Source organism: Pezoporus occidentalis, unplaced genomic scaffold (genome assembly GCF_034315485.1).
Source record: "Pezoporus occidentalis ecotype Australia unplaced genomic scaffold, CSIRO_AGI_Poc_V1 ctg152, whole genome shotgun sequence".
Classification (NCBI taxonomy): domain Eukaryota; kingdom Metazoa; phylum Chordata; class Aves; order Psittaciformes; family Psittacidae; genus Pezoporus; species Pezoporus occidentalis.
In genome coordinates, this window is record NW_026913339.1 from 706,415 (window position 1) to 728,482 (window position 22,068).

Sequence of the window (22,068 nt, forward strand, 5' to 3'; positions counted from 1 at the left end):
TCTGTATAGAATTTCTCAACTATGAATTTGCTCAGAAAGTCAGTAATGGTCTTGCAACTCTTTAAGACCGCAATTAAGCAAGCTGATAGATCGAGTTATGATTAAAACACAGCAATTTTGGTAAAATAAAACAATAATGGTTTTCTTGGACTATTTCAGGGATGTGCATATTTTATATAAGAATCCAATATTTCTAGCATTTTTAATCTAATTACAGTATAGGAACCATCATTCTGCAACCTCCAAGGAAAAGGCTTATTTTTGAAAAATAACACAATCATCTAAAAAGGTGTATGCGAATTGATTCATTCATTCTCTCAGGAATTCACATATGCTTTAAAACAAATGAACAAACAAACCAACCCCCCATCATCTTAATAGCAATTTTGAGAGACAAAATTTGTTATCAAATACAAAAAGAACAGTGAGGATGATCTGCCTTCATATTATGCTGCTTCAGGGCATTCCTACTGTAGCATGTAAGAACCCTGGCCTTGACCTAAGACTACATGGCCTATTTGCTCTAACAGATCATCCCTGCTCTAAAAAGCAAAAGGATTTAAGTATACATTGTGGGAGTTGAGTTTAGGCACCAATTCCAAAGGGTCAAGACCTTCACAAAGAAATGACTGGGCCTAGTTTGAAGAAGAAAAATGGAAGTGTAAAATCCTGCAGTAGATTTTGGTGGGTGCATGCTGGTGAAGTGGAGAAGGCAAAAGCCAAGCTGAATCACACCTATGGTACACAGACATGCACATCAAATGGAACCTGAAGACCCAAGAGGTTGGTTTAGCAAGGCAGATGCATGCACTTACTAGTGATGCTCTACGAGAACGTCGACTCATTGGCTGATCAAATGGAGGGCTGTTAATCTGCAGCTTTTCAAGATAGCCATCTGGTATCCTGATGTCAGCAGGCAGGGACAAGCGCTTGTTCAAATCCTGCAGCAAATAATGTTAAAAAAGAAGGGTCAGGTATTCAGATATAATTCAGAATTTCCTAAAACACCTTCTAACACCCTTAGTGTTACTGTTTTCACAGTGTTAATATTTCAACTGCACATTTTTTTTTATTTATTTTTAGTTTGGCTCTAATCTCAAACATGCCAGAAAATGAAATACCAAATTCTCTCTTAAAGTGGCTGGTCACCACCACCACAGAGACAAAAGGGCTACATATCCAGACAGGGAAAATACGGGAAGTAATTTCTGAAACAACAGGAATTGTTTTCAATAAAGGCAGTTTTTCAGTAAAGGTATCCAAGTAAGGAAAAGCATGCTCAGCATCAAACTATACCATCCATTGCCACAGATTCTACCATGAAATTAAGAGGTCATCTCTGGAACCACCATTGTTTTCACAGTTTTCTCCAGCACAAGGGGGAAACTCCAGATTTCTGCTGGTGGACCTTAGGTTTAATAAATACTCACCTGAAGGCATTAAGTTCTTCCTGATGTTACCCTATTCTATCTTACCTATCACCTCCAGATTTGACTTCTGGGCATCCTGAGCTAACCTAAGCACTGGCAGCTACGTCCCCAGTTCGGCTCCTCTCAGGCTTGGCCATGTGTTTCTACTTGTGTCCTTGCAGCAGCTTTGAACTATTTCAGCATGCTAAATCATCGAGAAACTATCTCAGGCGAAGTACATAGCTTCCTGCCAGCTTTGTGATCTGAACCGGTTCAGTGTAAGGTCAGACAAGCTCACAGCCTGAACACAGGGCAGAGAAGCAGCAAGGCAAGCCTGAGAAGCTAGCAGCTAAATTGGCTTAGGCTGCTACAGAACTCGATCATCAGATTTTCAAGACTGGAGATCTTGGGAGACAACTTGCTAAGCTTTCAGTGCCAATAATGTATTTGAACCATGTATATGCATGATCTGTACATGTACCTGAAGCAATAACTAAGCAAAAAACATCAGTTAAAAACATATATTAAAATTAATCTAATTTGGCAAGTTGTTTAATTTCAGGTAGGACTGAAGCGCTAATATGCATCCCCTCGATGGCTGATCTGTATTATGCTATTCACTCTGGCCACTGGATACAAGCAGAAATTTTTGGAGAGATGCCAACAAAGCTTTAACTTCTGGCAGCTGATCCTCCTGTTTTCCTTTTGCCCCTCACACCTCCATGGGTGCAGAGTACAAAGTCTGGAAGCTTCCACTTTGCTGCCCAACATCAGCTTGCCTTACTAGAAAAAAACTGGTATCTGTGTTTCTTATTTTACACAGAAGTTTTAAATTATAATAGGAGCTAGGAATAATCCCTACAGTAAAACAGTATTTTCCACTAAAGAATTTTCTTCCTTTTGACACGTTCTGCTAAAGCCATTTTTGTAACAGTCAACTGAAATTCAGTGAAGGTAGAGCCATCTGAAAAGAGAAATGACTCTCCTCTACTGAAGAGAAATTCAGATTATGATTAATAAATAAATAAAGTTACTGCATTCTTCAGAAAATTCACGTAGCTCATCATAACAGATGAGTACAAAGGAAGAAGCTCCATGTTGCCTTAAAGAAAGCAACTTTGTCATATCACTGCAGTGGGAAACCACAGAACTGCTGGAATAAAACAGGGATGGAATGAAAAGGATCAGCACCAATCTGTACTCCACCTTCTTATTGTAATCTCAGATGAACAGTGGGGCAATATCCTAATTTTCTTTCTCCCATTGCTCAAGAACATAAAGCAGAAATTTGACAAATTTCAAGACATATAAGAAAATAACATTGAGCTGAGTTTTCCAGTATAATTCGTGTAGTCAGTAGATATCATTATCTTATATATCCCGTGGCAAAATAACTCCTATTCCTATCTATTAGCTCTATGGCATAGAAGCCTACTGCAGTGCTCTCTTCTTGCTGTTCCATTGTGTTTGTTTGATAGTAAGTATTTCAACAGAGTTTGTTTGTAGGAATACTGAAATCATGGACCAAAATGCAAAGGCCTTATAAAATACTGAATCGATTGTACTCCAGAGCTCTCCATCTCTTTGTTCTCTCCTCCCACAGGACTCATACTTGGGGCAGCCAAAGCAGTGCTTCACTCCTAGATCCACAGCCTCAAGCATTTCTAAGCATACTAAATTGATCAGTATGTAGGAAGAAGGAAGCGAAGGCAGCCTCTAAGCTAAACTATGCCATTAACTATGCACAGTGACTGCCACCAACAACGATATACCCTTTCAAATGAGGGGGAAGGGAAACAAGTCTGAGATGCTTTACAGCTACAAAAAATTCATTACTTTGCAGTCCAGCTACCATAAAAACTGGAGATGATAATACTTTAGGCACCAGACAATATTATAATGGGAGCTAGTTGTAATTCTGTTACAGAATTCACCTTCCTTCAATCTCAAAATCTCTCCTCATGCCATTTCTGCAATAAGCAATTGCAAACGCCCCCGTGACTTGCTTCAGAGATCCATGTGACATCTTCAGTTTTACACTGAGCTTAAGCTGCAAACTTACACTGGGTGATACGCAGTGCGCAATATAAATCTTGTTTGAATTTAAGTACTTAATGATGCAAAGGCCAAAATTTTTTCCAGTTGGGGGGGGGGGGGGAAATCACAAACAATAGTCTAAGTATGCAACAACAACAACCTTCACCCCCCTACAATGTCTGTCTTAAAAAACCCCAAACACACCACAACCTGACGGGTAAAATAGGGAGAAAATCTTTTCAGAACTGCAGTATCTGTTTTTAATACAACTTCTCCACATTTATAACTTCTCTTACATTTGTAGTATAATGGACAATACACAGCAGTTATCACTCTTTTTCCCTCAAAAGCACTTAATACTCAATAAATTAATATTTACTGTAAGTTTTTGTCATGTTGCAAATAAAACCAAACCACTATCCATTCTCCTGAACTTCACAGAGTTGAAAAAAGTCTATTTTCTGAGAGGAAAACATAATTTCATGGAAACCGCAGCAGGAACTTGATAGATTTTTCCTCCTAACTATCTACACTACTACTCTTCTTTCAAAACTCATGCATATTAGGATGTGCTGAAATGTCAACCAAGCCACAACTTCCTTTTTCAAACCATATATTAAAATTGTTAGCTACCAGTCAGAAACCTTTTATGACACCAATACTTGAAAGATGTAATGTTACACTTATATGTAAATGTTACATTTATAAAGTTACATCATCTTTGTATTATAATCATTCTTTACCAAGCTGCCTAAAATAGGCAAAATTAAAGAAAGTCATTAAGACTGTAATCCCAAATACCTGAAAGACAGAAATTACTGTATTTTGTTTGTCTGTACCACCTTAATTCCTCCTAGTTCTTGCAATTCAGAGAAGCAACCACCGCTTGGGAAAAGAAGGCAATCATAATTAAATGCAATACAGCAACATGAAACAGGATTCATTAGACCTGCATGAGATTAATAAGCATGTTTCCTACAGGCTAAATAGAAAAAGTGGAAACTAAAATTCCACCAGTTTGACATAGTTAAAAAACCAGTTAATTTAACTGGGATTATGTTAAAAAGAAAAGCAAGAACCCTAGCATACACCAAACAGTTCTGAGCCTTGAGTGTTCAAGGCCAGGCAGTCTGCTGACATTTTGGCAAACTGTTCAGCTGATGGCAGCAGAAGACTTATTCCTCCACTGTGGGCTGACCCTGGTGAACAGCCAAGCTCACACCCACCTGAGTGCTTGCTCCCTTCTCCCGTGGGATGCAGAGAAGATGAAAGGATGGTGAGGAGATTGTGGGTGGAGGCAATGACAGTTTAATAGGGAAAGCAAAAGCTGTGTGCCCAAGGAGAGTGGGAAAAGGAACCAATTCACTGCTTCCCATTGGCAGAACAGGTGTCCAGCCACTTTCGCCCCAGCATGCCTGGTGGCGGCTCGGGGAGTGGAAGACAAATGACATAGCCACAAGTGTCTCCCCTTCCTCCTTCCCCCAACTTTTATTGCCGAGCACCACATCAGATGGTAGAGAATAGCCCTTTGGCCAGTTTGGGTTGGCTGTCAAGCCCAGGGGAAGTAATCAACTTCTCCACTGGCACTGAACGGCCTCTATGGAGAAGCTGGCTTTAGCGTATGAAACCCAGAGTCATATCTCGGATGCAGTCACCATCTCCTATTCTGCATGCTGCCAGTGCAGCTACCCCACTCCAATCTTGCTATTGCTGTTTCAGCAGCAACAAAACCTGCCCTTCTGAATCCCATGGTTTGCTACGATTTTGGCATGATGCCAGCTGGAGAGCAAGCAGCAGTAGGAAAAAGTGATTTTCAAGAATTTCTAATTCTCTTAAGCCTCTGTGGAATTTCATGAAACAATGAAAAAGACACTTTCTGGACAGAGGACTTTGTCCACACTAATTTCAACGACCAGCTGAACCTAATGACAGGTTAGCATTTGTCAGAAGAAAAAAAAACACCTTAAACCAAGGAAAATGACTAAAATCAAGAAAACTTTTATAATGGAAATTATTAGCAGGCTGTTAAGAATGTAGGCTGTTGAAGGATCCTGCTACAATGCTGCTTAAAGAAGTAACAAGGAAGCACGTAAAAATAACAACAGGCCTGAATTTTCCCTTTGCTCTTTAATTTTTACTAATTAAGCTTTTGAGCTTGTCAACACAACAGAGTTAAATGTCCATTTTTAATAGTAATGCATTCCGCATGCCTTTATGAATATTTTAAATTGTTGTTTCATGTTTTAGAAGATAGTAAATTAGACTAACTCCCTATGTTATCTTACATATCCTTTTTTAAACACAGCAGGTGCGTAAGTGGTGCATACAGACCCTCAACTATGCAGAGGGAATGTGGGCACATTCCTTCGTAACTCCTTAACAAGCAAAGGTTTACTGAAGTTCAAAATCTTAGCTTTCAGGGACAATAAAGTACTTCAGATAGAACAAACTATCTTTAGGGAATTAAAATGAAAGTGATTTCTTGTAAGTCACTTAAAGATTTATTTTACCAAATGAGGTCTAACTTATGAAAAAGATTTTGTCAATTCATAACATTTTCTAGTTTGATTCTTTTATGGTGATCTTTAGGGTAAACTTGGAAAAAAAGTATTACCAGTGTTCAGTAAAGGTACTATAAAATGTTCAAATGCCTATAGGCAACTGTTATGTCACTTAACGAGTTATTTTTTGATCCAGTTCCAGAATATATTCTGCAGAACATATTCAGGCACCATTTGCTTTGCTAAGGTAACTAGAATGCTTGTGGCATTTCCCCCCCCCCCTACAACTTGAAAACACATTTTCTACCTTCATGTGCATACTTCCTCTCAGCCTTGCTTTATAACTGCTATTACTGGCAGAGAAATGCATACTATTTTTATAATATGCCTGAAATGAGAATTACATCTGTTCTACTCAGCTTCACGACAGATAAACACATAAGCACTTGCGACACTAATACCACTTTGACTGCTGCGGAGATAAACTACCTTAATTCATGCTCATCTTTACCATCTATTTCTATCACTAACTAGAGCAAATGCTCTGAGAAAAGCTACACTTTGTCAAGCCTTGTCTTTCATCTTGCTAACATCCAACCACCTTGCTGTAACTTGTAACTTGCTGTAACTGTCTACCACTGACTACTTACATACACTTGGGCACAAGAAAAGGTGTTTCAACTTAAATCCTGCAGGTCCTCTGAGCTGAGTAATATAAGTAAACAAACATGTCTAAAAGAGACAAACCAAATCCTCCCCCAAAACCAAAACACCTTTTCTTTTGCTTTTCACACATACTTGTAAGTAAAAAAAAAAAACAACAACCCACCAAATCCCAACATTTTTGATTTCTTTACTTCTGGCCCCTTTTGGATGGCTGAAAATACTGTTGCAAATACCAGCTTCTTGAGTTCGTACCCATAGTAAGCCATTCACAAAAGTTTAATACTAGAACTTTCTTACCACATTTTGTTTTTTTTTCCATCTGACTGTCAAACAACGCTATTCCTTTGCTACCTATCCTGTTCTCATCTCCTATTCCCCATAATACAAACTTGTCAGCTATTCCCAATTGCTAGACTTGGCTTTACAGCCATAGCATTACGCTTTTCAGAAAGTCTCATTCGTGGCCAACAGATCAATTTTCACTTCTCTTAAGCCCTGTCAAAAAAGTACATTTTTTCACACACAGAACCTATTTGTATTTGTGAAAGCAACACTGTTAAGTTTTCACACTTTAAATCAGATATTAAAATCAACAACTTCTGTTTTTCCTTAACTTACCATTTATTTTTTGCTAAGATGTGCTACACACTTCAGTAAATTTAACTGAAGTAAAATAAAGATGATTCTGTAACTCAGGATATAGAATGTTTGAACTCTACATATTAAAACTGCTCTAGAAAGAAGCAATTTGAAATATTAACATTTTTTAGTCTGTCTTCTGATGACCCAAGTCATTACATCTGACATGTAGCACACTTAGAGAATAAACACTAATATTTTTCGTATAATAAAATAATAATCAAAAATAAACAGAAAATTGCCCCAAGGGAAGATTTACTGAGGTCTCCCCAAGTCCAATTTTCACTATGGTACAAAAAGCAGAAAAAGAAAACTGAGACTACTTTTATTTTTATCCTTTAACAAATGTACCAATTTGCAGGCTGTTTCTTTCTTGCTGCAGTAGCAACAATAAATCTTTCTCCAGTCTACTGGGTTACAAATGCCATTGATCTTTCAACTGCTAGTCTGTTTCAAGCTGCTACTGCACTCGCAACTGCAGCAAAAGAAAAAAGGTTTGGGCTTCTGCCAATGAAGCAACAGGAAGCATAAAGAAGGAGCAATCCTGTAGTACCAAATGACTTGTCATAAAAACTTGAAGGGAAAATCATGACAGCATCAGCCTCAGTTCACTATTCCTTGAATCTTTCATTTAGCTCATCTAACAGCTGACTACCTTCAAACCTAGTATTTCATTGCCTGAGGCCAGATGTTCCCATTGCTTTTTGGAGGAGAATGAGCACTAAGATAATGATGTAGTGATGGGGTGTAAGAAGGTCAACTGGCAAAAGACTGCCCCTTCAAAACAAAGTGAGAATGCGCTGATGCAAGTTTAGGGGCCAAGAGAAGGAAGCTGGCTCTGTCAGAAGCAGGTAGTCAGCAGATGACACAAACTATATTGACAAGCTACATCAGTATAATACCAATCCTTACTGCTTTGGTTCTTCAGTTTATTGGCAAGTTACATTTCCATACTAATCATTACTTAAGGTATGTACTTACTATATGACAGCAAACAACATTCTCTCCACCTTTCCCTGGAATTGTAGCTTGTCTTTTATGAGTTAATATTGCTAAATTCCATCAATAAATTTTTGTTACAGCCTCACAAAGAAACTGTTCTTCTAAGTCTACAGACACCAGTCTGACAGCCCAAACAATCCACTACAGATCAAATGAAAATGCTTTGCTGTCTTGTGTAAGCATCAGTCTGAATTAGCCTTCTCACTAGTTCTAGCAAGCACCAGCAAGACATGTCAGCTGCAACCACAAGCTGTTCACTAAGTCATAGTGCTTTTGTTCACTAGAGAATACTTAATCAGATCTAAAATGCTATCATATAACCCTGTATGCAACACAGTTCAACTTCATGACATGCTAACTGCAAAAAAAAAACCCTCTACTCTTCATAGTATTCTTTCCTTGCCCATTTTAAATAAAAATCAATATATTGCGCTACTTCATGACACAAAGCAAATTAATCAAACCCCATTTTTTTATGCCAATAAGAATTTAAACTTTCTAATATGCAACCTTATATGCATGCACTTACTGTTCCACTTTAGTATCAAATACAGCATACATCAAATACAGGGCATTTTTGTCAAATGACAGCACAGTTGAAGCCAACTGGAACCTCTGTAGAATGATAACATACAAGACTGCTAGAGGCAAAAGCAAACAGAAAAAACCCAACCCCAAATCAGAGAATATATTTATAGAGAATTCTGTTTGGCCCAAGGTCATGAAGCAAAACCACCAGCATACACACCCACCAAAAGAAATCTATAGCATCCTTGCAGCACATTATTTCAACATCTTTATAAATAAACCTCGATTACTGTAACCAAAAAGACTACTTTAACAACTGGGATGAGTTATCTATACCAGTTTTCTTTACAGGCGTACAAAATCATTATCATTCCCCCGCTCAACTGACAAGTGTAGCTATAATTTCTCTGTGATGCAGAAAGCGCATTTTTCTGCCTTCTGCAGAATGGTTTATACCTAAATAATACTTTTCCCTTATACTTTAAAGTTGTTGTTATTACTTTACTGAAACCAAAATCATAATAATAAATTACTATTCTGTTGGATTTGAGGAAAGGGTCAAAGAACGTTTTCTTCTGTTAGAAGCAATAATGAAAACATAATCCTAAAACCCTGCTACCTCTCACTCCATAAATACATACTGTTTTTCAGCCAGTCTACTGAAATGCAACACAATTTAAGAGAGCATCAATTTTGAGCACTAAATCAGGTGGCTTGTTATGTTTGGGACCTAAACGACAGAAGTGAAAGGGAACAAAAATATGGAATTCATTCATCAACTAAATTAAGATTATTTTCAGGGACTTTATCATGAGATTAAGTTTACAGGCTATTTTAGAGCCAGAAGAAACACCAATGACCACAGATACTGTATGTTCACTGCCCCCTCCCAAACATAAACATAGTTTGGCAGATTTGATGTCGAAATGCTAGGAAAAGACAAGGAGTCAACTGTAATGAATGAAATATTGATATTATTAATAATTCTAAGGTTTAATCTCTATTTTGGGACTAAGTAATATTTTTCCAGCACATCTACTATTACCAAACAACAACACAAGGAGAACTTTACTGCCAGTAGTTCAAGAAAGTTATTGCCAGTATCTGTGGCCACTTATACATACACATTTTTTTTTTAAAGCACAGAAACCAGAATTGCAAGCAGACAGCTTTTATCTACTTTTGCACAACGAAAAACCTGTGAAATCGTGTAAGTATCTCTTCAGTAATATTTGTAACAACTGGTAATTTTGAACCCACAAAATTAGAATTACAGGTCAGTAGGATTTTTTCATTTAAGCAGTCAAAAAAAATGAATTCTGAACAACTTCTTCAACATACTTTTAACAAGAATTTTAATATCATGGATATGGTGCTGAAACTCCTGACCAGCTGAGTAAAATCTGTTCTTTCATCCTTCTTTTTTTTTCTCCAGAAAAAAACCCACAGACAGGTGTTTTTTACTTACTTCCTATCTGTTCAGCATTAATACAGTATTCAGAAACTGCATTTCAGGAGCTTCTACTCACAATCAATGAAACCAAACCAAACCAAATCTGTGTGACATAAAACCATAAGGAGGAACGAAACTCAAGTGCGAGTTATTACTTTCTTTTTATCAAGTGTATGAATACATAAGAAATTTGTGACAAATTATGCCAGAAATACTTCAAAATTATTCTTGGGTATACTTCTTATTTTGTTTTGTTATTATTTTATTACATCACTCTGTGACATTAACCTCAACATAAACCCTGCTGAAATCCAGGGTCTGGTGGCTGTTTGACTCAGTGGTAGGTGCTGGGCAGTAACAGATGCTAATAAAGTAAGTTCTGCCTAATACACCTTCCTGATTTTTAAACATAGATTTACGTATGTTTTCATCAGTTTCCATAGCAGGGCAGTAGGAGAAACTGCCCAAAAGAAAAAGATAGCTTAAGTTTATCAGATACAGAAACAATGACGTGGAGGGGAAGGGAACTGGAAAAAAACATCACGAGAAATAAAACAGAACATACCACTATAAAAACGCAAACCTGGAACCTTAGAACAGTTCTGTATAACATTAATTATTAACATGAGCTATTCACATCAACACAAAGCTGCGAGTACCAAAGGGAAAGCCCCATGAAGAAACTGGCTAACTCAAAATAAACAAACTTCTTGAATATGGAAACTGGAAATCTGACCTTCCTCGACAGGACAGTGAGGCTGGAGCGAGTGCAGGGTATGAAACCGCACCCAAGTACTGACTTCATATCTGCTGCATTCCAGTGGTTACTAGAGATGTGTTTTGGAGATGGCTGAACACATCCAATATGATACCAAAACTCTTAAATGGAACTTAAAAGGAAAATCAGGTTATGAAAAAGCAAAATAAACAAAGGTAGATATTCCATCCTTATAACAAGGGTTAAAAAGGGTTCTGCATAGTGCACTACCTTTTCTAAGAGAACTAGCATTTGCTCGTGGAATGAAAGAACTTTAGCAACAGGATTAAAAAGGTTCCTAGCAGAAGGGCAAAAAAGCATCAACTGCTGATAACAGACAGTTCCCCCTAGAAAATCTGGTAAAAGGCTGGTTAAAGAAGTCTTTCTGTTATCCAAGCTGAAGTAATTTTTATCAGTGCAGTGTCAGTTTTCTTTTGTAGAAGAAATGAAAAACCACCAATCAAACAGATCAAAAGGAAGTCCATCAGTTCCATCAAAACCATACTAGTAATTTAGAACATATGTTATTAGAAAAGGGATTTAAAAAACATCAAGCTTCAGGTGAACTTGAAAATAGGAGTTTACAAAAATAACTGCATATTTTTCTAGTGTAACCTTGCAAAAGGTTGAGGCAGCTGCCAGGCTGAATGGAGAAAACACACTGAAAACCAAAAAAGTCCTGACTGTGTTCAGTTTCAGTTCTTTTCTGTCTAGTACTGAAATCTTCTGGTAGGTGACCACGTTTAGATGCACAGAAGAGACAATCAGAAGAAAAGCTACGCGTTCTCAGGAGAAAAGAGAATTAGACAAAATCCAGTAAGTAAGGCAGAAGGAGATAAACTGCTGCCAAACACAGAAGAAAGGAGGAAGGAAGAACCTTCACTCAGAGAAGGCTCTGTGCATTGATGCCTGCGGGGTATCGAGCCTCTTGAGTGGCAAGAGACGTAGGGTTGAATGCTTAGGCTGTCTTTGATACAATGCTTCTGACTTCCAAAACTAACGACAGGAGAAAATACTGTTCTGTCCCTGACTGAAAGCCTGGGTCACTACTACCATGCAGCTAGCTGCTCAAGAATTCAGAGTGCCCTATTTACACATGTGAATGGGGACCTATGAACCACATTCTGATCTGAAACCTACAAACAGAAAATCTTAGAGCTTTATCTGTAGAAACATCAATTACTTTTTATGGGTTTTTCTCTGGAGAAAGTACACTTGCCCAGCTGGACCAACAATTGAGTTACTCAGGCTGTGTCAAAACTCCCAAAACAATCACACCCCTGGTAAAAGGTGGAGCTCACCAAAAACTTATTTGTCATCTATGTTCTTTCTTTCAGTAGTTGACCAGCTCAATGCACACATGACCACAAGATCACTTCCTAGCTTTTGTATTTCTCCCTGTTCAGCTAAAAGTACTAACCCTGCAGCTAATCCTCCCAGGGGAGAACTATATCCTATAGCAGCATGGTAGGAGCAGCCTGATCTGGAACACACTCCTGTCACTAATGTGACAGTCAGATAGATAATAACTGTTTCTCAGGATAAAATATCTGGGAAACAGGCTGGTGAACAGCGGGTTATGGCCCTCTGCCAGTTCACATGTGAAGATAGCTTACAGACCCTGGACTTTTGGGAAAGGGAAACAGATGTTTCAATTTGCACAGACGGTATGTCCCTATTTTTTATCCACCAGTCTTAATGAAGCATTCACTATCCAGTGCCTGGGCACAGGACTCCCAGTGGACACTTCTGGCTCGAAACATGAGTTTATATCAATGCATTACTGCCCATGTAATCTTTTCCAGCAAATCAAAATGAAAATGCTTTAAGCTGTAACTCTATGATATGTAGAAGCGTTTCTCATTACATGAGATGAAAGCACCTATACTCAAAATACACCCATGTATCCATTCTTTGGCTGATTTGCTACGGGTGCTTGAAAAAAACATGGTTCCATATATCTGTTTTGATAAACAGTTGTACTGATTTACCAAGTAATAACTGGTATCAACATGAGATTAGTAGACATTTTAATTAAAACCTAACAGCTGTCTGAAACCAAATTCCTACACAACAGATACCTACCATCAGCATGGCTCCTGAATGAGGGGAAGGAAGGAGGGGGAAAAAAAAAACCAAGCAACTGCTCTGTGGACCATTTGTGGCCTGTGGATTACTGACAAAATAAACGTGATCTAGGCAACACAATGAGATTCTGGTATGTTCTCTTTGTTTTCTAAGCACAAGATAACAATGAACAATCATTTAGGAAAAAAGAAAATCTAGTCTCACAAGTGCAGTGCTGTCGAATTCAGACGCAAATGCTCATCATCTCCCTGTCTGTAACAGTCATACTGGCCTAAATTTTGTCATTTGGGGGCATGACAGATTGAAAGCGGATAAATCTCTACAGCTACTACTGTGGATGGAAAGTTTTCACCCCAGCAGATTTTTCACTGCAGATCAAGGTTCTCTCTCATTGCAGTTTACCACTTCAGATCTAAAATGCTTCATATTTAGGTTACATTGCAGTCTGGTGATTTCCTATCTAAATCAGGCCAACTTAAGTTTATGAAATTTCAGCTTTCTATTGCTATGGAGATTCTGCTGCATTTAGTTGCATCTCCACTGTCTATTTTGCAGTCTCCTCTCTCTTTATATAGATACCTCTATATAAAAATTTTAGGAAGTCTTCTTATCCAACAAAATCTTCCATATACTCTAGACAAAAGAATCCGCTTTTCAGCAATGTCACAATTTTACTTGTGGCTCTGAATTATTAAATGAATACAGAGAAATAGCTTTATTATCACTGCAGCAAGGACAGACACTAAGAATCAAAATGTGTATCCTAATGTACAAAACATCCCAGGAATACTAATACCCAGTATTGGTAATTAGCATTTTGATTACAGTATCCATGTTTTTAGCAAGCATCTACCAAAGGGGGGGGGGGGGGGGGGGGGAAGGAGGAAGCCCATTTTTTGTTTGTATTTTTTTTGATGGGCTGCTAATTTTCTGAATTTTAGAGGAAGTTCAAACGAAGTATGAAAGATTTGGTTATATACACAAGCTATTACAAGAAAATTCCAAGGTTTTAGGTTTACCTGATTAGTTACCTTCAAAACGAATCAGGTCTTCTGTCAATTCATCAGGGAAACAAAGAAGTAATTTACAAAATTTTACAAATACAGTGAATATTGGCCAAACTAAACACAAAAAACCATACAGTTGTATGCTATAGTTGTATGACAGGCACATTCATCTTAACGCAGAGGAATGACAAATGTTGCTTTATTGAGTTTATCCAACTTTCTATATTTAATCAAGTACCTTCTACAATGGATTTCAAGTGTGACTGATGACTTCAGCAGACTACAGCAAAAATTTAACTGTTAAACACACACTAATTTACTCCAATCTGCATGTAGAGCATACAGCTATAACTCATCCTAAATGACTATACAGGGAATATGGCCTCAGGCTACACAATGATGTCTACAGACACCAGATCCCCACAAAACAGCAAAATAAAACTGAAATAATAGAAACTTAGTTTACAACAAAGATTGTTTTCTTCTCTTTATATAATCAAATTACTACTACTGAACCAGTCAGCTGCATGGCACAAATCACTCCAGGCATGCAGGCAAGATCTGGTATAAGAGGAAACCTTTACCTGGTTCCCTCAAAGGCCAAGGAAGCAAGCAATTACATTCCATGAAGAGCAAAAACTAGTAGAACCTGGTTTTCGATGGATGTATGTCTTGAGACTCAACTCATGTGGATACTGGCATGTTTAATAAAGGCTGCATCTTTCCTAGCAGATGCATTAGCAATCTCTCAGGATTCTGAGCTTTTTTCACAGAAATTAATAGAAAACTAGCATCTGAGATTTCTATCCATCTGTCAAATCTGACAGAAAATGACCCATGACCAAAACAGGAGGAGGAAAGGACAGGCAGACAATATAATCACTTAAGACCTTTTCACTCAGGAAATTAGAAAATCAAGCAGAAAGATTATGATTAGAAAGGTATTTTAACTGAAGCTACAAAGATTGTCACATTTTTTTCCCCTGGAATGCACAAACAGGTTAAACGTCCACCTATTCTGATACAAAGCATTTCCAAGAAATAAACTTGAATCAACAAAAAATATCTCTCAGTGACTGCATTCTTAAAATTCAGATGTAAAAGTATTTGCAGACATTAGCTTGAAACCTCAGTGGAGAAATCACCATTTCAATACTGAGGCAATTTGAGAGAAACACTGTAACTCTTGCAGAAAACACATGAATAGCTGCCAAAAATACTGTGCCCTCATTGACTAAGACAGCCAATGAGAACGAAGAAATAATGTTAACTTCAATCATCAGAAACAAGCATTTGGAATTTGGAGAAAAATGAATAAATTAGCATTAGATAAACAAAACTTAAACAAAAGCTTCCCAAAGCCTCTTAGAGAGTAAAGTTAGAATTGTTTTACAATTAAAAAGGCTAATAAATGCAGAGGAATTTCCTGAAATGTAATGACTGTTCCTGCGTTCTTCTGTGATTTTTCTTTTAGTGTCTTGAATCCTAATCTAAAAGATAATCCTTTAATGGTTCTTAGCCTTCTCTGCAACACTTCACATAGTTCCATTTGAATTTGTTAATTTCCTCATGTATCATTAATTTCCTGATTTCTTTTCCTGTTCTAAATGTGCATTTGAAAATGCAGAAGAAAAAGACAATGAACAAAAAGTAAATAATTCTTCTTAAAAACATTCCCTTGATGTTTAGTTTCTCCAGCACACATTCTGATGTGCAAATTTCACAATGACTTTTTTTTTTTAATTTAAGTATCCTGCATAAATCAATAGATCCACTTCAGTTCTCCAAAGGAAATGGTTCAACAGTCAACCTCAGATTAACATACAAATGTAGGAATCTGAAGACAACTCCCACCCCCCCAGCTGCAAGAAATGGTATAACTAATACAGCTAATTCACAAGTTCTTGGAATCATATCAGCATTACATGCTTGGAGTCTTGGAATTCCAAGCATAACAGAATGCCTCACAAATGAAAAATTTTTGGCGCATACACCCTACTGTAACTTATTCAGATCTGCTCCCCCAGTCCTGTATTTGCTATCAGGCTTTGAATAAAGATTTAAAATCTTAACGAACTATGCCTATTGGTATGTATGCTATAAACGGCAACTACAAAATTTTAAATGCTCCTGTAACAAAGGCATCATTATAACTGTAAGTTTTATACACTCAAGAAACAGGGAAGTGTTCTGTTTTTCTTCACCAAGGGAAATGACAACAAAGCAAGCACAAGGGTGGCTAGTATTCATAAGACTCATAAATAAAGGAAATTATGTGCACAGTTATTCATAAGGTACTTTTCCTCCTTTTGTTTACCATCCTGTAGAGTTCCGTTCATTAAAAAACAGGAAGAGAGGGGAAGGCTGAAGCAGTCAGGACCAATGCTGCTGTAGTAATAGTTTTACAGAGATGAGAAAGCAGTCTTAAGTAAAAAATGTCTAAATAGTATATCTTTTTTGATATACTCAGTGAATTAGACAGAAGGTAACAGAAAGATATTCAAACCATACATTTAGAAAATTATTTCCCGCCCCCAAAAGTTTCAAAACACATTCAAATTTTTGAAATTAACAGCTCATAAAGAATGCAAGATAACCATCTGATTTCTGTGTGACAAATGGAGATGGTTAATTAAGAAGACAACCACCAGTTAAAACAAACAATTCACGCAACCCCTAACTCTCTTCTCAATTTAAATGATTGTTATATGAGAAGTAAGTTACCTCCATTGAGATTCGTCTGTGTATCCGGTTTCTGAGACAAACACCAGTAGGAGATTGAACTTCATCAGATGACGTTCCAGAAGCTTGGTCACTTTCACCATCTGACCCCATTTTCAGATTTTCATGAACAATATCTTAAAAAATAATCCAAAGAATTTAAAACAGTTAACTAGTATTCCACCAAATATCTCTCTTGTACAGATGGAAAACAACTGTATCATTACTGTTCACTGTGTTATATGGCAGACACTCATCACAGTCATGGTAGTCTTGATACATGGGCTCGGGAATCACAGAATGAACAGGATTACTGTATAGGACTTCTACATAAATTTATCATTATTTTTCTTATTTAGCTTGCACCAAAACTCAGTTTTCCAAACCAAAAGACAGACAGTACAATCCCAATTTTAATTTCTATAAGCCACCTTCCCCTCATGGATTCATTTCCCAAACTGCTTCACTACCTCATCTCTTTAAGCCGCTCCTGGGTATAAAATATTACTGAGAACACATAAATTTTTCAAATAAGACTACCTGATGTTAGCCTGAGTGTATCTTCAGAAATCTTAAAAAACTTGAATTATAGGTATTATTTTCAGAAATGCCAAATATGTAAACTTTAGATAAAAAAAAAAAAAACTGGGGTGCATGTGTAGAAGGAGGGAATGTATTCTGACTGTCTAAATAGAGGCCTACAATGTACAAGTGGATTCAGCAGAGGACCTGATATTCAGAAGCAATTACATGAAATTTGTGACCTTACAGAATAATTTAAACTCAGACTGAGCTACATAATGTTGCAGGATCTTCATGACAACTTAAAATTGGTGCTTTTAACACAATCCTTTAGATTCATCCACACAAAAGAGTTTATGTATATATATATATATATATATTGCCTTTAATCACCACAGGATCTTCTAGACTTCCAAAGACAAACACAGTAATGAATGAAGATCAAGGTGATGTCTTTAATAGCCGCAAAAGTCAAACGACTTGCAAAAGGACATACAATGGGAAACTGGTCATACAACCAATTCACTATGAGTAATGATGCATCATCACCTCTGAAATATTTGAACTCCAAATTACTATAGAGATTAAACACACATATAAAGGAGGTGCTTCCCTGCCCTCTCCTCATCCTTTGTGTTAGGCAACTATTAGAAATGCTAATATTAAGAAAACATACAGACCTCAATTCAGCCTTAACCACCAACATACCTGAAAAATGTTTAACACGTACACAATTTTGCAGCAATAAAAAAAAAAAAAAAAAAGAGAGAGGAAAAAAACACAAGTATTGTTGCTATCAGCAAGCAAGAGAGCTGGACTTTCTAGACAAAAAATAGCCATTAGGCCAATGTCTTGTTATTAGCACATCTTCTAAAATGTTTGTCTAGTTTGGCTCACACAGAATCTTGTATACTTCAAAGGATCAAACTCTTCCTCAGTACAAAGAATTTCCTTTTACAGAAAACATAATGGATATAAAAAAAACCCAACAACTCGTAAAGTGTTGCACCATATATTTTAACTCGAAGTACTGAAATCAAACACACAACGTAACCATGCATCTCATGCACAAAGCAAATTTTCCAGCAGCAATGTGGATCTATACTGCATTTTGATTAAAAATCCACATTGCATCAGAATTTTTCCTTCAAATTGTGATCAAATTTGGACTGAATGAGAAAAAAAATAAGCTGCACTCCATGCATAATAAGAAGCAATCTTCTGGTTTCAAACAAAGTAACTACTTATTAATGTTAGATTGATAAGTAGATTGATAAGAGGTATGGTAGATTGAGACAGAGGAAAAGATTTTTCAGAAAGTGGTCCCTAAAGATCAGCCTTAACGTAAGCTGACAAAATGTGACCCTTTTTTGCCAAGTCTCTACGAAATCTCTCTTACTCTCTGTAGTGACTTGATAGCCGTCTTTTTAAAAATCTCTACCTGTAGGAAATTATTTTTAGTAATGTAAAAGCATTATTGAAAAGACTATTTGCAGCAAAGCTGTTATGCCAGCACTGTTGTATCTGGTAAATGGCATTCATCACATCACTTAATACAGATTCTCTTTCAAAATGCTTTTCTGAGAGGTCATGTAATCCATTTTAGCAATTACAACTCTCAAGATTCTGTTTGTAAAATTAAGTGTCATGGCTACCACCAATTGCTCCCGAATCTATTTTTCCGCATGTTAGTACAAGCTCACTTACAGGGCTCCAAAGTCTATTTTCTTCAGAGAAGCTAGACAGGAGACAGTTAGCTGGGCAACCACACAAAGTAAGACTGATGAAATTAAAGAACTATTGTATTTTAAGCCATGGAGCAATTACATCATTTCTTTTTCAGAAAGACTGACACTTCTTAAAGTAACCATGTGATTGATACTGTCATACTTTAATGTTCAATTCACAAAAGTGTACGTGTTATGAAATCACTATTAAAAAAATGACACTTTGAAATGCAATGCTCAAAATTACAGAGAGCATCCTAGTTGACAAAGATAATTCTTCTACTAAGAAGACCCCCGTAAGGACTATTTCAACACCTAGTAACACAAACCCATATATTTGGGGCAGAAAATAGCTGCAAGGAGATCTGCTCTTCGTAAATCAGGAATACGAAGTGGGTCTGTACCACTCAAGTCTAAAAATGTAGTACTTTAGACTTAAAGACAAAAGTCAGTCATTTTTGAATACTGCTGTGATATGTTTAATTATGTGGTAACTGGTAAAGCTATATACTCGTAACCTAAAGAGTTTATGCAAGATACTGGTTGTAGCATCCAAAAATCTATCATTAAGCACATGCCTGAATTTCTGATGGGCTAAATACCCAATTGCTCCTATCTATAAGGGTTTGCAGATGTTTTAATTATATTCTATAGAGGGATACTTTTAAGCATTTTTTAAAATATCTTGACTGTGTTATCATCTCATATAAATGTGTCCTTTTATGCAATTAAAGAGGTATTAGTAGAGCCTTATGTTCATTACCTTAGCAGCATAATCCTAGGAATAAGGCATTAACCTAGTTGTCTGCATCATTTTACACAGGTGTGTGATCATAATATTTGATTAAGCAATGACAAAAATGATGCAAGTATTTCATTAATTTCACCAAGCTCTTCTATACGCAGGTTCACCTGCACTAAAGCCAGCTTGCATGGTCTTCAGAGGTTTTAATGGTTCAATAATTTATTCAATTGCTTTTACTGAATACCCAACCCATTCTCTTACACAGACTTTTATTTTAAGGTACTCTTAAATATCCAGTATGGTCTTCTAATGAAAAGCTGTAGATGATTACAGTGTAACAGGAAAACTACGGAAGTACAGTGAAAGAAAAGGTCATCCTCATCTCAGCTGTGAGGGAAACACCACAGAAGAAATTCATATGGGGGACCTACAGTACACCGAATGAGAACTCCTCCAAGTGAGCTAAAATAACACCCACTAAGTAGTCAGCAGTGAGTCAGACTGCATAGTTTTTCGATCTCATTTCAAATGATCACAAAAATAATCACGTGACTTGCATGTTGGATTCCTTCCAAGGTGTGCAGTGGCTGCATCTTACAATCAGCTTTACTAATAACAATTCAAATTGGGTAAGCCCATAGTGAGCAACTGCCTTTGTTAACATTATCAAACTACGAAAGCTGTACGGAAACATCATTCTTTTCAATTCTGATATTTATGACAAAGAAACAAAACTTCTTCATAACTGCATCAACACAACTGGCAAAAGCAGGGATAAACTCTTCCCTGGCCTCTACTGAGGTTCACCAGAAGGGTCAGCTTCAGTTGGCTTTGCCCATTCTAAGCGCCTCCCCAGTGTTCCCAGTAATACAAATATGGAAGAAGGACAACTAAGTTGGCTCTGGCAGGTCAGGTCCAAAAAGGATTTTTTAGCTCTAGATCCATCACTGACTGCAGCAGTTAAATGTTTCTGGAGGTTCAAGACTTTAGAAGCTGTATAGAGATATATGAGCTAAAAAAACCTCAGCTAGACCTTCATTCCTATCAGTGGCATGGCTGATTCACAATTTGGCCTGAGAATCATCTGTAATATTTAAAATCATGATAACTGAATACTGAATTCAAAATTACTATAAAATTTTAAACAAATGCAGACTTTTCAGAGACTGGTTCAGATTTTTTGTCTTTACCGAACATTTTACAAAGCCTAGAGCCAACACAGATGTTTCCAACTAGAAATGCTTTAAAAATATTTTGGAATTTTACACATTACCACAATAGCAGGAATTCATGTTTAGTGCTCAGAAAGCAAAAAAACTCCAAAACCCTCCAGGGCTTCTCAACCAATTTTTATACTGATAATCTCTTTTAAAGGAAGCAGCATGAAGATGCACCTACGCAAGTCTCATTTTATCCTGATTTTAAGCAAACAGCCATCCTTTAACTGCCATAATTTTGTGGTGTTTCAAGGATCTCTCTCCAAAAGTATTTTTCCACCACTGGAATAGAGGAAAAAGTGGAAAGAGGATGAATGAAGAAGACAAAGAAAATAAAAAGTCTCCTGTAGTATAGCATATTTGACTGTTTCATTTCTGATGTCTTTATCCCCATGGAGAAAACCTCAGCATCCTCCTGAATAATAACCATTCTCATGTGGCTGGAACAAAAGAAGGACAGACATGAAGAAGCAGAAAAAGCGTTAGTAATTATACTTGTATATGCTTGTACTTGTGTTACCTACCACTAGATAACATGTACAGTAGGTGAAATTTTCATCAAATGAGTAAAAAAACAAGGCATCATTAACAGCATCATTACATCCAAAGCAAAAAGAGTTTTTTAACATATAAATACATACACTCAGTAAATCGTACCACTTTACTCACACCTCAGTAAACCATATCACATCAAACAAATTACAAATTCTACAGGACTCTGTCGCTATTTAAACATGTTATCATAACTTCCTACAGACTAAGACTGAAATTGAGTGCTATTTAAACACTTGATCACCTATAAGACTTGATCACCTGAGAAAAAGAAAACCAACTGCATTCTTCTGCAATACTTCCATATTACTATTGCAAAAAAGACTTTGAGAAATATCATTAAAAGAACCCAAAACCTGTTCATTAGTTCTGCTTCTGCTAATTTACTTCTGCAAAGTTCATAGTGAAATTTTGAAGAGGAATACATTATTTTAAAATACTGTAGAATGTTTTTAAAGGCAGCACACAAGAACAACAGTACAAAAGTACACATTTCT

The 22,068-nt window shown here is 36.8% G+C and overlaps 1 protein-coding gene across 2 annotated transcripts in view; it reads right to left on the bottom strand.

The window, feature by feature from the left end:
- Positions 1-22,068, bottom strand: part of CDK17 (cyclin dependent kinase 17) — a 92,492-nt gene that overhangs the window by 17,820 nt on the left and 52,604 nt on the right. For both annotated transcript variants that reach the window (XM_062611327.1, XM_062611328.1), the window contains 2 exons: positions 16,812-16,945; positions 816-941 (listed from right to left, as the gene is read on the bottom strand). In XM_062611327.1, the coding sequence (XP_062467311.1) occupies positions 816-941; positions 16,812-16,945 (260 nt within the window). The remainder of the gene's footprint in view (positions 1-815; positions 942-16,811; positions 16,946-22,068) is intronic.